At 45.0% G+C, this 16,020-nt stretch overlaps 1 protein-coding gene across 2 annotated transcripts in view; it reads right to left on the bottom strand.

Annotated features, from left to right (window-relative positions):
• Positions 1-16,020, bottom strand: part of PARN (poly(A)-specific ribonuclease) — a 168,564-nt gene that overhangs the window by 104,629 nt on the left and 47,915 nt on the right. For both annotated transcript variants that reach the window (XM_042921059.1, XM_042921060.1), the window contains exons 19-20: positions 2,251-2,306; positions 780-866 (exon numbers count right to left, since the gene is read on the bottom strand). In XM_042921059.1, the coding sequence (XP_042776993.1) occupies positions 780-866; positions 2,251-2,306 (143 nt within the window). The remainder of the gene's footprint in view (positions 1-779; positions 867-2,250; positions 2,307-16,020) is intronic.

Raw genomic sequence — 16,020 nt, 5'->3', positions numbered from 1 at the left:
GTGTTAACAAAAAAAGTTATATGGGAATCCTACTTTGTACCTGCTTTTTACACGAAATGTTAAAATATAAACACTTTACCATCTTTTAATAAACTCTTCAGATATTCTTTAAATGGCTACATTTTAGAGGATATTAGCCCGGTGAAAAGGTACATAAACATTAACAGACAGTCTTAGTATTGGCCATTTAGATTTCGTGCTGCCTTTACCTAAAATTTCAAAACAGAACAGCTTAAATATTTCACTGGTTAAAGACGAACTGCTGAAGACTTCAGAAGGGTCATTATAAACCCTCCTCAGAAGACTGTTCGATTCCACCTGTCACCTGACCTGATAAAACGGTGCCCTACCGCCCTCATAACTCCTATCTCGGTCCTCTTAAACATCTGTGTTCATGTGCTTGGACTATTCAGTGTCAAGCCGTGACTTGCCCTTATGAAACAGACGTTCTCTCTGAATTTAATCTTAAACATGATTTATCCTCTGCCTAGATTTATTTTCCATGGTCAGCACTAAGGGCAGTCACAGTAATAGTATCCTGCTTTCCGTGGATTAATAATAGCACTCTATTGTGGGGCGCTATTAAAAGTTCCTCAGGTCACATTAGCACAAAAATAGCAATATATCAAACCCTGAAATACTCCATGAGTGCGACTAAACTCTTGCAGAGCAATACTCTTTCACGTCCGAGCTGAAGCTGTCATATACCTGTGGCCACCTGCACAGACCAAAAACATAGCAAAATCCTAAAAGTACATATGTACTTGTGATTTACTTACCAAAGGCACTAAAAAGCTGGTAAAGGTCGCTGGTTTTCCATTCTTTGGGGAATGTCACATGGAGAACATGATCGCGTTTTGGTTGCACTAGGAGACAAGTTTTGGATAAAAGGTTGATAGCTGAAAAGTGAATGATATACCAGTGGTTCTTTAAAGGAACTGCCTCCAAGCTAACTTGAGGAATTGCTGTGAAGGACTCATGATTACCAAACAACTCCTAAAAGTATTCTTTGGAACGGCAGCACTCTGCCATCTCACCCTCGACTCGGGCTCTGATACTTTATTGAACCCACAACAATTTGAATCCTGACAATTCTATGCAGACCACAGGAACTCATGAAGTTCCCATGAAAATTATTTAAAGGGGAAAAATAAAAGGTTACTCTGTTCAAGATATTTCACTGAGTGTTTAACTTTCTCCTTTTAATCTAGTTGTCTGCATGTGTAGGTAACGCACCGTCCACATTCAATGGGCTGAGTTTAAGCAGAGGTAGTCCTAGGACTGAACCGCTCTGGCTACTCGTGGCTACAAACCAGGAATGAGGGCACTGAGGTGGCAGAATTCTTGTGACAAGAGTACACCGAAACAGAATTCTGATATGGAATGCAACACCTATGTCCTCTGATCATCACCGCAAGGACTGTTACCATCAGTTACAGTTCTCCCACATCTATATCCAATGGCAGGGATTGAGGCCCATAAACCAAGGTCAGAAAGAGAGCAATGGAGGGGTGCCTGGGGGGCTCAGTTGGTTAAGTGGCCGGCTTCAGCTCAGGTCATGATCTTGCAGTTCGTGAGTTCGAGCCCCACATCGGGCTCTGTGCTGACACCTCGGAGCCTGGAACCTGCTTCAGATTCTGTGTCTCCCTCTGTCTCTGCCCCTCCCCTGCTAGCGCTTTGTCTCTCTGTCTCTCAAAAATAAATAAATGTTAAAAAATAAAAATAAATAAAAAAAATAAAGAAAGCAATGGAAAAGAAAAGTGGGAAGGTGAGGAGGATGAAGTAGAAAACTAATCTGAAGCAGCAGTAACCATCTCCCTAAAGGACTGGACTTCCAAGGTTTTCAATGAAAAAGGAAAATGAAAAAAAAAACCCTACCCAACCAAAAAATATACATACTCAAGTAACTGGAAAATAGAGAACTTATGGTTAGTAACACAGCTAACACATCTCAAAATTTATCATGGGAAATGATGAATTTAGAGTTCTGAGTGAAAACGAAATAATGAAGAGAAGATATACATTTTTCAACATTCAACTCATGCATAAACTGGAAAATGTAACTCAAGAGATGAGTTAATCAAGACCCAAGGGTACCATTACGTTAAGTATAGTATTCATATCCACCACAAAATCACTGCCTATTTTTAAGTAAATAAAGCTCTTTCTTCAGTCGTACTTTTCCTGTTATCCCTTCCAGACCACACACTTACATGTGCAGATGCAAAGAGAAAATACAAATTCACTTACAGTCTGGTCCTTCCAAGTTGAGATAGGGGATATCCATGACTCTCATAAGAAATAACCTACAAAAAGAAAAGAAAAACAGGTAATGGGCTAATTTCTACTGAAAACCCGACAGAGGCATCTATTAAATTCTTAAGTAGACACTTCTTAAATATATTACTCCATTTCTAAAATCATTTTAAAAAGCTCTTACAATTCACCTCAAAGATTTTTCTCTAGGACTAAATATTTATCATAAATAGAAAAAAAAAAAAACAAACAAACAAACAACCAACCACCAACCTGTGGCATCCCTCCACCTACAACAGTTCCTGGCATTCAGCAGCTGTTCAATAAATATTAGCTACATGGACGAAATTAGTGACCAGAGAGTCAAAAGAAAGTCCTCTGCAGGTCTGCTTGTTAGTTGAGAGAAACTGAGAGAAAACAAGTATCAGAGAATGCTAACGATCTTACCGACTTCTGAACAACTGTCCCTACAAATTATAAAGGGAACTCCTATGACTGGTGTTTGGAGAACTGAGAATGACAGCAAATATGTCTTGTCTTTTTTTTTACTGAAACGGAAAGTCACTGGATGAATACCAATACCAATCTTATTGGGTGAATTGCACAGTCTGAAATAAGTGACCATCTTAGAAGCTCATGCCATTACTGTCATTTAAAACATATTAAAAGCACAAAGCGAAACAATCCGTGGTAAAGAAAGCAATCACACTGATATAAAACGTAGAACAGGCATTTTATGTATACTTTCCGAAACAGATACAAAGGCACTCAAAAAAGCATATTTGTAACTTACAACTCTCTGTAATGCATTTAATTTTTTTATTTGCAAGATTATGGACAAAATATCAGGCATTCCGTTGTTTGTAAGATTTTAATAAGCTTTGCTTAGATGACAATACATGGTATGTTTCTGGTGGAGACTGCATTATACAGCAAATTAAAAAGGCAATCCAAGAGCCCAACAAGCAATTAGTTTGGCTTCACTGACCCACAATTAAGGCATATTATTCAGGCATTCAAACGCCAAGCAGGGCATGATCTAGTTTACAAATGGAACCATCAGTATAAATAACACTGTTTGGTTAATGCCAGAAAAAACAAAGCCATGGTACTCTGTGGTTTAAGAACTTGTTGCCTGGCCTACAATTTAATAAACCAAATCCTATGGCTAAGAAACCAATTTTATTTTTAGTTCACTAATTTAGGCTCAAGCATATACTATTCTGGTTCTGGGGGCCGTTTTTGGTTTTGTTTTTTTTAGTTTTTATTTATTTATTTTGAGAGAGAAAGAGAGAGAACGTGAGCAGGGGAGGGGCAGAGAGAGAGAGAGAGAGAGAGACAGAGACAGAGACAGAGAGAGAGAGGGAATCCCAAGCAGTCTCTGCACTGTCAGCATGGAGCCTGATGCGGGGCTTGAACTCACAAACCATGAGATCATGACCTCAGCCAAAGACAGACACTTAACCGACTGAGCCCCCCAGGCGCCCTTGGGAGCCGTTTTACCCAATTCAATCAACACTACCTGGGACCCCAGAAGACACTATCGCACAGAGCACCCGTCACAAAGGAGTCTGTCACTGATGGCAGCTATTACTACTACTGCCGACCAGAACCTATGAAGTTACTCCTGGGTGAGAAGGCTCAATATTTTTATGCTTCATAAAGTTTTCAATTTTCCATTTAGTAAATTTAGAGATAGTCCCCGATTCTAAAAACCAAATTAAAAAAAAAAAAACAAACCTTAATTTAAAAGTTAATGCAACATAGCAAGCACCATAAAAATAATTTAAAATTTTTACTCTAATTTCAACAGAAGAATAAAAGCTTGAATCAACATGTTCATTGCTACACAAACACCCCAAAAATCAAATGTGACCTTTAGGTTCAATAATACACTGGGCTGTCAGTAAATAATAGCTCATCTTCTCTAACAGCATTAAATGATCCAAATTAACAATGAAAATTTTTTGCTTAATGTTTATTTATTTTTGAGAGAGCGAGGGCATGAGTAGGGGAAGGGCAGAGACAGGGGGAGACACAGAATCCGAAGCAGGCTCCAGGCTCTGACCTGTCAGTACAGAGCCCGACGCGGGGCTCAAACCCACCAATGGTGAGACCACGACCTGAGCCGAGGTCAGACGCTTAACTGACTGAGCCACCCAGGTGCCCCCACTATTACTTTTCGAACTTAAAAAATAAACTAAAGGCTAGCAGAACTGGGAGGCCCAGGGGAAATAACTAGAGACTGCCAGAGACACCTGACTGAAAATGCCACTTAAATCAATCTTGTGCCCCATCTTACCCGTCGTGGAGAGAGGAATATAAAGTAAAATCACATGTCTGAGCAATGAAATTGCTTGATTTCTTTTTTAAAGTATCATTTTGTTTCTAAAATCATGCGACCTCACTAACACACTGAGAAAATCAACGGTGCTATGAATTGCAACAAGAATTATACTTAAAAAGGAGACTTCCCCAATCCCTCTCACCACCTAAGTGTTTCAAACCCTTTTTTGAAAGGTATCTTTCGTCACCCAAAATACAGGCTATTTGTTCTCTCATATTTCCTCTGACTGAAATAAATAAAAATCTGTCCTTGGCAAAAAGACTCCACAAAGATTTTTTTTTTAAGTTAGTTAATTCCACACTATCTTGTTTGCTTGCTCAACACTTTCACTAAATAGAAACCCCTTTCAAATAAATTATTAATAGCGCTTCTCAGTCTTCCCCGATGCCTCCGTGTCTGGGCTTTAGAGAGAAATGAATAGCCCTAAACCCTGGAAGAACACGCAAACCAAGTGCGCGTGTGACTTGGCCAAGTGCAACTCTGGAGAAAGCTGTGTCATTGGGAAACCGACCCTAAAACCGTAGCTGAGCGTCGGTGGAACTGAACCAAAGTCAACTCCCCGGTGGCCCCCCCACCTCTGTGTGCCAGGCTGTCTGCAAGCCACCGCTCTGGTCACATCCCTGCCCTTTTGAAGTAAAACATTACAACATCTGATTGTACGCTTGCCTCATACAAACTGGCTGTCAAAAGGCCTGAAATGATGTGATCAAAGACTTCACACGGGGGTCATCTGCTTGACAGTGTTCATTCTAACACACGAGACAACGCACTGGGCAGGCAGAAACGCCGGTAAATACGCTCAGGAGTGTTCCTTGGCCATGAACTGTGCTAAACAATGCTCTTGCCGAAGGCCTTCAGAATCTGCGGGTGTCAAAGACATTTGGACCAACACTTGCACAACATGGTATTTCTACTGTCGAGAAGATTCAAGATGGCTGTAATTGAGTACAGACACGACAGGGCAGAAGTCCTGCCACATCCCTGCAAGCTTTCTGATGAAATATTATTTTAGCACCTACCGTCTAAAAGGGCTGACGCTACTAACTCCATCAAAGGTTAAAATTAAAACTCCTATTTGGTACAATCGCCAATTTTATACCAAGATTCTATTCTAAACTCAAGTTCACATTCTAGATGCTGCGAAACAAAGTTTACCCTTGTGGGCGTCTGTCAGATTTTTAGTGTTCTCCAGTGATTCGTGATGCTGTTTATCTCGGCTTTCAAACACGTCTGGAAAGATCCAACAGTAAAGCACAGCAAATTCCAAGGTCTTTTGCTCATCAGACGAGGTAACTTCAGCTCAGCCTCTTTAATGGGCTACTGTGCACAATGTTTTTATCTGTAAAGTCTCCCATATGCTGCATAGCACTCACGAAAAGCCATCTGCCCATATCCTTTCCAGCCCAGGGCAGTATGACATTGGGACCTAGACTATGTGAGGAGGCTTGCTAGTCACTGAAGAAGCTCATTCCAGGTATAAAACTTCTTAGCAGCCCAGAACCTTGAGTTCTTATCAAAATGAGGTTCCCCAGACCAGCCGTATCAGTACCACCTGGGGACCTGTTAGAAAGGCAAATCCCCGGGCCCTACCGAAGACCTACCGACTCAGAAACTCTACAGACTGAGAACCACCAAGTTGAGAGAACAGGAAAAGAGCATGTTCAATCTCGTGCTAATTGCCATTAATGATGATTCAGTAATCAACCAGCATAAGAAGGACCAAGAAGCTGTGCCAACGGCTCCAAAAAAGCATCAGTCTTAATGATGTGTGTACATTAAATGAGTCTGGCTTAGAAAAACACAAAACTACCAAAACAAAAACCAAGGAAGCAATGACATAAGTCTTCCACCACTCCCTGAGACCAGGAGGTCAACTGTGACCAGCAACTAGCTTCTCTGCAAGAGCTAAACTGCGGGGACATTGTTGCTGACAACTGTGGTTCTCATTTTTTAGAAAGGCGCAAAAAGATCACTAATATGACTCTCTTGCCACCTTAAGGCAAAAGTCCCCCCGGTTCTGTGAACTGGCTACAGATGAACACCTCTAGCATCACGCGTTAAACTTCAGCACTAACGCGGCACCGAAGATTGGCCAACACTTGGCGTGAGTAACATGCCCGACACACGGAATCAGACACCTCTAACCTTATCGAAATTCTCTGACCTCACCAGCAAGTGTCAGACTCTGACTCTGGCAACCACAAAGCACACTGGGCTGCTCAAAGGAGGACACTTAGATTAAAGGTTATTCTTTGATGACACGACAGCTTGCCTTGGACTATGGCTTCTCTGAACTATCATTCCCTAGTTGTCTGGTGAATAAAAACGGATTGCCAAGCTGATGCCAGTGTTAACCCATTCTGTGCAGCTAAGCTCAAGAAAACAAAGACGGCAGGGGCGCCTGCATGGCTCAGTCAGTTAAGTATCTGACTTCGGCTCAGGTCATGATCTCAGGGTTCGTGGGTTCAAGCCCCACATCAGGCCCTGTGCTAACAACAGCTCAGAGCCTGGAACTTGTTTCTGTGCTAACAGCTCAGAGCCTGGAACTTGCTTCAGATTCTGTATCTCCCTCTCTCTCTGTCCCTCCCCTGCTCATTGTCTATCTCTCAAAAATCAATGTTAAATTTTTTTTTTTTTTTTAAATTCTTGCTAAAGAAAACAAAGACCTGGGCAGGGGCACCTGGGTGGCCCAGTCGGTTGTGTGTCCAACTTCAGCTCAGGTCATGATCTCATGGGTTTATGAGTTCAAGCCCAGCATCAGGCTCTGTGCTGACAGCTCAGAGCCTGGAGCCTGCTTTGGATTCTGTGTCTCCCCTTATCTCCCTGCCCACCCCCCCCCCCACCTCAGAAATAAAATAAATAAATATTAGAAAGAAAGAAAGAAAGAAAGAAAGAAAGAAAGAAAGAAAGAAAGAAAGAAAGAGAGAGAGAGAGAGAGAGAGAGAGAAAGAAAGAAAGAAAGAAAGAAAGAAAGAAAGAAAGAAAGAAAAAGAAAGAAAGATAGAAACAACGAACAAAGAGGGCAAAAGTGATATTCAAAAATGCACGTAAGAAGTCCCAAAGGTGATTCAGGAACACTATTCACAAGAGGCTCAAATCTTGGGGAACTGAAAAGATCATTACAGTTCTTTGAAATTCTGCATAACCACAACTATGTATAAGATCAGTGATTCTATTTGGAAATGAAAGAAAATATTTAATTCTGCTCCCACAGTAACATGCTTTCCAGGGCTAAATCCAAAGGTAGAGAAAGAAAGCAAATCAGAGCAGTGTGTCGATGGCCACTTTAAGAAGCAACTTGGCAGGGGGCTGCCTGGGTGGCTCAGTGGGTTAAGCGTCTGACTTCAGCTCAGGTCATGATGTCATGGTTTATGGGTCTGAGCCCCACGTCGGGCTCTGTGCTGACAGCTCGGAGCTTGGAGCCTTCTTCGGATTCTGTGTCACCTTCTCTTTCTGCCCTTCCCCCACTCACACTCCATCTCTCTCAAAAAAAAAAAAAAAAAAAAAAGCAACTGGCAAAAAACGGTCATGCCCATCACAGTGCAGAGGACGTGGTGACTGACAAGAGGCCCAAACACGAAGGTTAGGTTGTAAGAGGACCATGATACATCCACCTGACGAACCACTGAAAGCCATCTACGTGATGCTGGCCACTGGTTTGAATGTCTTGTGGAAATTCATCACTGTATTTTTTTAAGCTACAAAATTATAAAACGAGTACCGTCTCAATCAGTAAAGAATCATACTGATCTCAATTAGTAAATGAAACAGACACAGAAAACACACTGCTGAGACATGCTCTAGAGTGAGGGGATTTTTTTTTTTTTTTTTGGCTGGTGGAATTATGAGTGGGTATTTTGTGTTTCAATGAGACAAAAAAACATGAAGCACAAAGTGCCTGGCCAGAAAGACAAAATGTATTGTTGTACGTTTACCCTATCTCATCTGGTGTCTGCGGGACAGGCAGATAAGTACCAGTCTCATCAGACCAGGAAGGAGGAAGGTTCTTCTAAGTTCACTGGCTTCCCTTTGGCCGCCACGGGAGCAGAGACAGGACTCAGGCCCAAAGCTTCTCACTACCAGCTCTACAGTAATGCCCACCCACCTCTGCTGGGTACCCCTCTCACGTGTGGCTTGTAACCTGAGCTGTTTCCAAAGCCTAGATGTGAAATGCTGAGGCTGGAGCCCCAGCAGGAACAAACAGGGACGAGTCACGTTTTTAGTCCTCAGTCGCTACCCAAGCCCCAGGGGAAGCAAGAGCTTCAGACACAAGGTCCCAGAAACATTTTTTTGGTAATGCTCTCATGGCCGATTAAATTATAACCAAGCCCAGACACATAATGAGGCTGCCGTTTGAGCAAGAGCTGCGGGGAGGCTGAAATGTCAAGGCAATGGGAAGGAGAAGCCGCAAGGAAAGCCAGGCTGTCAACAGACGAAAAGGACAACCTTCCGGGGCGCCTGGGTGGCGCAGCTGGTTAAGCGTCTGACTCTCGGTTTCGGCTCAGGTCATGATCTCATGGTTTGTGGGTTCGGAGCCCAGCGTCGGGCTCTGTGCTGACAGTGCAGAGCATGCTCGGGATTCTCTCTCTCTCTCTCTGCCCCTCTCCCACTCGCACACACTCTCTCTCTCTCAAAATAAATAATATAATCTTCAAAGAAAAGAAAAGGACAATCTTCCCCTGTTTGCAATGCAGGAAGAACTGCTACCGTGGGCTGCCTGGGCCTCGGGCTTCCCAGGCACAGCTGCCCCCACGCGCGGTGATCGCCCTCAGGAAAACTCCCGAACCGGCACATCCCAGCCTGGGAGACCTATAGGCGCCTGAATACGAGAGTCTGCCTCCTGTAACATCAGAGTCGTACACATAACACCCAGGTCTGAATGATCTGGAAGGATCTCTAATGTTATGGCACGTCTGAATAAAGTACAACAGTACTCATCTGATCCCTGCCCCCACCTCCTGCCACCCCAACAAAAAGAAAAACCTTTAGCCCCCGAACGCCTTGCTCTTCTTCCTAGAAACGCAGGATTTCATTCGATGAGTTAAACATTTGCGTTCGCTCAAGTGCTTTCTTCCAGACTGCACTTCTGTTCCTAAGAAGCTTTGTCTCAGAAAAGAGCTTTCCAAGTAAAACTGCATTCCCCTCACACTACTGAAGACTGGGATACAGAGATGGGGAGTAAAATCTAATCTCTCCACAATGTGAGCAGTGAATTAACTTGAGGCTCGCCCCACGTCCTGAGCCTTCCAAAGGAAAACTGCAACCTTTAACGGCGGCCAGCTCTCTTGTACTTGCAAACGGTCTCGGTATTTCCTTCAGGGCACAGCGGGAAAAGCACTTCATGAGAACCCTGTATGCAAGGGCTCATCATTATACATATTTATGTGCCATAAAAAACTAATCTCATCATCCAGGGTAGGAAGCATGCAGACATCTCTCACAAAACAAGCTCATTTATTTTGCTCGCTAAAGCTCTCGTGTAAAATACGAAGACATCCGCTGGCTGGAAGGGACTGGCTGTGGCATCAGTTATTTTAATTTCACTCAGGCGGGAGGCACCCAATTCTCCATCTATAGTCACTTGATGTTTTGACAAATAGAGCGTTACCCGACATCTGTCCTGAAGCCAACTCATGGCCTTTCTTAAACAGATACAACACTAGAAACAAGGAAGGGGGGGTGAGAGCAGCAGCTCATGTGAACAGTCCCCATCAAATGAACCGTATCAAATGGCATCACATAAAAACGTTAAACTAAGCATTATACAAAGACGTCACGCGTGTGGCCTGTGGAAGGGTGGACTGTAAAATGTCACAGGAAACTAGTCCCGCAGAACCCAGGGGTCAAAGTCAACATCTCTTATGATCACTGCTCAGGCCAAACCCCAAGAGAAAAGGAAACCCTTCAAAGATACTGGCACCGTCTCTTACAAAAATGAGCAAACCACCACAGAACTGACTCTTTAGAAACCGCGTGCTGTGGAGGAAGAAACCATTCTTGGGTGAGAACAGACCTGGGTCATCCCTGACTCTGCCATTTCTGAGACCCTTGGCAGACAGTCTTAGCCTTAAAATGCAGACATGACTGGGGGGCCTGGGGGGCCGTCAGTTGAACATCCGACTCGTGATTTTGGCTCAGGTCATGATCTTAGGGTTGTAAGCACTGGGCTCCATGTTGGGTGTGGGGCCTGCTTAAGATTCTCTCTCTTTCTCTCTCTCTGTCTCCACCCTTCCCCCACTTGTGAGCTCTCTCTAAATAAATTAATTAAAAAAATAAAATGGGGACATGATTGGAGCACCTGGCTGGTTCAGTCAGTACAGCCTGTGACTCTTAATCTTGGTGTTGTTGTGAGTTTGAGTCCCACTTTGGGTGGAAAGATTACTTAAAAGTAAGAACTCAAGGGGCGCCTGGGGGTTCAGCCAGTGAAGCGTCCGACTTCAGCTTGGGTCCTGATCTCGTGGTCCATGAGTTCGAGCCCCACATCAGGCTCTGTGCTGACAGCTCGGAGCCTGGAGCCTGCCTCGGATTCTGTGTCTCCGTCTCTCTCTGCCCCTCCCCTACTCACACTCTGTCTCTCAAAAATGAATAAATGGTAAAAAAATTTTTTAAAAATTAAGAACTTAAAGTGGGGACATTATTATTTACCTCTGAGCATTGCTGGAAGCAATTAGAGCGAATGTGAATAAATGATGTAGGGAACTCACCGAAGAGTGGAAGGTGTTCAACGGAGATGATTTTGGGGTAGCCACTATCAGATATTAGGTACACTGGTGACCCTCGAATTGTATGAATGAAATGTTACATAGTTTTAAAAATAACTACCTCCTGGTTTTTCCTCGCCAAAGCAAGGCGAGGAATACCTAAGAATGCTGACTTTACTACTAACAGCCTACAGTGGGCTGAATGGTGGTCGCCAAAAAGACACACACTCTAATCCCGGTACCCGTCAATGTTGCCTTATATGGAAAAGGGGTCCCAACAGATGTAATTAATCACTGTTAAGCCTCTTGAGAACATTATCCTGGACTATTACCCAAGTGGGCCCTAAATGCCAGCCCAAGTGTCCTTCTGCAAGAGAGGCAAAGGGAGAACACACACACACACAGAGGAAGCCACAATGTAACCATGGAGGCAGAGAGTGGAGAGACTTGCCCAGAAGCCAAGGACTGCCAGCAGCCACCGAAAGCTAAAACAGGCAAGGGACGTATCCTTTCCCAGAGCCTCTGGAGGAAATGCAGCCCTGCCGACAGCTCGATTTCAAACTTCTGGCCTCCAGACCAGAAGGGAATAGGGAATAAATTCCTCTTGTCTAAAGCCACAAAGCTTGCTGTGATTTGTTACAGCAGCAACAGGAAAACTAATACAATACCTTTCTGTGGAAGAGGGAGCTGCTTACATACCTACCTGGGGGTTGGTTGATTTTTTTACCTCTACAAGTGATATGTTTATCGTAAGGATAAACAAGTTATTAAGCCAGGGGGAAATGTAGTTTAAAGTAAGGAGAGCCAACACAAGGTTGGCACGGCCCAGCAGGTGCACAGCCGCCGTAGGGCCCGCGGGGCTGACAACACAAGAAGAGGTGTGTGCGGTGTGCCCCTTACGTTTTCTTCAAAAGCAGCCTTTTGATAAAGCCGCAGACACATCTCAGCTGATCTCTGGCAATCAAGACAGCAAGGTCAAAATTAGACAAGGAGATACTAACTTGAGGCGAGCCCTCTCTTCCCTGAAGAAGTCATGGAAACAACCACAGGGTCCCCGTCTTAAGCCAGACTAAAGGCCTGAGAAGAATTTAATGTGCCCAAGACTCAGCGGTTTTCTACCTTCCTGAAAACCAACGTACTTAAGAATTTCTGGGGTGATCAAACCAAGTCAATTCTTGGAGATTCTTTCTATCCTAATAACTCAGGGAACCAAAAGTGAAGCAAACATGACTCGGGTTTAAATAAAGGGCTTTGGGGGCATCTGGGGGGCTCAGTCGGTTAAATGTCCAACTCCCGATTTCAGCTTAGGTTATAATTTCCCGGTTCATGGGATCGAGCCCCAAGTTGGGCTCTGCACTGACAACACATAGTCTCCTTGGGATTCTCTCTCCTCCCCCCCTCTGCCCCTTCTCTCGCTTGTGCGTGTGCTCTCGCTCTCTCTGAAAATAAATAAACATTTTTTATAAATTAAAAAATTAATAAACAAAGGGCTTTGGTTAAGGTATGTGAGGATAAAATACATCCTGTGTACTAGGGTAAAACATATTCTGGAAGCTAGGGAGAAACCGGCTCTAATCCTTCTGGAATCTGGGAGGCTGCTCTAAGCATTTGCAGTGCTGCGATTTTACTCCTCATGGTGCCAGACTCCAAGATTTGCACAAATTGGAGAAGTTGAAAATGGGCTCTTTTTTTAAGTTTTTTTCTTTTATTTATTTAAGTAATCTCTATACCCAACATGGGCCTCAAACTCATGACCCTAAGAGCAAGCATCACATGCTCTTCCGACTGAACCAGCCAGGCGCCCCCCAGACTCCATTTTTTTTTAAGTTTATTTATGTATTTTGAGAGAGAGAGAGAGAAAGCACGAGCAGGGGAGGGGCAGAGAGAGAGCAGAGAGCAAGAATGAAGCAGGCTCTGCATTGTCAGCGTGAAGCCCGACGTGGGGCTCGAACTCATGAACCGCGAGATCATGACCCGAGCCAGAGTCGGACGCTTAACCCACTGAGCCACCCGGGCGCCCCCTGGACTCCTATTGCTTGGCTCTTTAGGACGAAAAGGTCACCTCCACGATAGCACCACAGTCCCCTTCTACTCAGTTCAGAATGAGTGGTGGACTCTGCTCCCTGTCCCTGGTGCAAAATCCAGTTATGGAAGAAGGTGAGGGGCAGAGAACATGACCCCTTCATGCCAGCACCGCGAATCCAGAATTAAAGGACAACCGCTACATGTTTTTGGGGAAGCCAGCCCACTGGACACGAAGGGTCCCACGATCACCACTGCCACGGCCTTCCTCCGTCCAGCCTCCCTGACCTCCTCGGCTCCGGCATCACCGGAGGCTGCTGGGGCAAGAGACGTGCACACGGCACAGCTGCTCCGGTGGCGGACGAACGGAGGACACCGTGTGCCTCACCTGGCTGCCTCGCCGGCCTCGTAAGTCTCCACACACGCGAGTGTGACCGGCACACGGGCAGAGTCTCCGGTTCTCATTCACAACCCAACCTCGCGCCAAGACCTTTTTCACTCCGACGCGAAGACAGTTAGGCGGCGATCTCTGAGCAGATCCCAGGCTGCTGTCGTCTACAGAAAGGTTTTCATGGGCATCGTGCACCTCGGCCCCAAGACAACTCAGCGACGCACACACAGCCTGCTTGCTTTATCTACCACTGCCCCTGCTACCAGGAAAAACGAGAATCATGTTCCCTTCTTGGAGGTTCACTTCGGTCAAAGTCACAGCACCAACCGCACTCTCTGCGCCCACGACAGGCCGCACGCCGCGCTGAGCGGCCTCGCCGATGCCGCGGTGCAGCCACAGGTCGACCCGACCAGGAGGAAGTTTATTAACCCCGTTTCCCAGACGCAGAAGCCCAGCGGCGCAAAGGATGACTGTCCCAGCAGCGTGGCGGGATGGCCCAGCCTGAGGCCTCTGCTCCGCTCATCAGGCTTCCGCAGACCTGCCAACAAGCAACCCTCGGCCGAGGTACTCGCACAACGTCACATCCACCTATCTCGAGGTGCGTGTGTCTAAGAAGTGACGGAAACAGAAGACAGCAAACAAATGGGAAAGAAAGATGCCCCAGGTGTTTGCAAAGTGTAATCTGTTCTAACAGATTAAAATCTCACTGAAGCAATGAGGTGCTCAAAAAGGAACAGCTCACGAAAAGAACAAAATTTATAAAGACAAAAAAGTAGATGAGAAGAAGGTCCCAGGAGCTGAGGGGAGGCAGGGGTGAGGAGTTATTGCTTAGGTTACAGAGTTGCTATTTGGGGTGAGGAAAAAGCTCTTAAAATACAGGATGATGGTTGCACCAAACTGTGAATGCCCTTAATGCCACTGAATTGTACACTTAAAAATGTGTGTTTAAAACAGCAAATTGGATGTTACACGTATTTTACCATAATTTAAAAGAAGTAATAATGTCATATACCAAAAACCGGTAGATTGTATGATTTATTTACTTTTTTTAACGTTTATTTATTTTTGAGAGAGGAAGAGAGAGAGCATGAGCAGGGGAGGGGCAGAGAGAGGGGGAGACACAGAATCCAAAGCAAGCTCCAGGGTCTGAGCTGTGAGCAAAGAGCCTGACGCAGGGCTTGAACCTATGAACTGCAAGATCATGACCTGAGCCGAAGTCAGACGTTCAACCGACTGAGCTACCCAGGCGCCCTGGATCGGACACTTTAAATGGGTGGATTATATGGTGTGTGAATTTACATCCCAATAAAGCTGTTAAAAAAAAAAATAAAAAGAAACAGCTTCCCACAGGGCACTAAGTAAATGCTATCTCTTTGCTCTCTTCTCCCAGTAAAAATCCACACCTGGAAATGCTACACAGCACAAAGGCTGAGAAACAACCACAGGCCTCAAAGGACAAAAGCAATAAGGAAAAGAAGAAAACACATTCAGGTCCTCTCCCTGGACACCACTCAGTTACAGGCGGCCTTTCCTCCCCGCCTTCCCTTTGCTGATCAAGGCTCATAAGTGAATAGAGAACCGCACTTTCAGGGTGTGGGCAGCACAGGAGGGATGATCGTAGGGTGTCTTCTATGAAAGTCAAAGAGCCCTGTGTGTGCTCCTGGCAGCTGGTCAGAGAAGCACATCCTCCAGGTATAAATGTCCCCACGGCAGCGTAGCAGCCCCAGGCTGACCGAGCACCACGATTTGCCAGCCACTGTCCATTTTACACACATTCTCTCATTCTACGCTCACTACAGGCCTATCAAATGAGCAGGAACGTTCTCCGTTGACAGACGAGGAAGCTGAGGCACAGAGAGAGTAAGTAACTTGCCCAAGGTGGCACAGGTTTAAGAAATGGGACTGGGATTCAAATTCAAACCCAGGTACCTGACCACACAGACCACAAGTGCACTGTGCTACCACCTGATATCCCAAAATGAAACAATTCTACTGGAGGAGTTAAACAAGTCTTTTAAAATTTGAGAAGCAAATGGAACCAATTATGCGGACTGTTGTGACAGCCCCAGCCATGCCTTACCAATGGCACAAACTGTGTTGTAACTCTCACTTATGTTGGGATGTCGGAAGTCTCATGGTGGGGGAAATCACTGTAACGCTTCTAACGACAGACTTAATTTATACTCGACCTGAACAGTCAGTAAAGACACATTTGACCCATCAGCCAGGATGCTAAAAACTGAGAGCCAATACAGGGAATCAGAACAGAGCAGGCTCATCCTCCTGTTATTCCAGCACCTTCT

This window comes from Panthera leo, chromosome E3 (genome assembly GCF_018350215.1).
Source record: "Panthera leo isolate Ple1 chromosome E3, P.leo_Ple1_pat1.1, whole genome shotgun sequence".
In the NCBI taxonomy this organism is placed as follows: domain Eukaryota; kingdom Metazoa; phylum Chordata; class Mammalia; order Carnivora; family Felidae; genus Panthera; species Panthera leo.
Note: the sequence above shows the minus strand (reverse complement) of the source record. Positions and strands in the feature narration are given on the sequence as shown.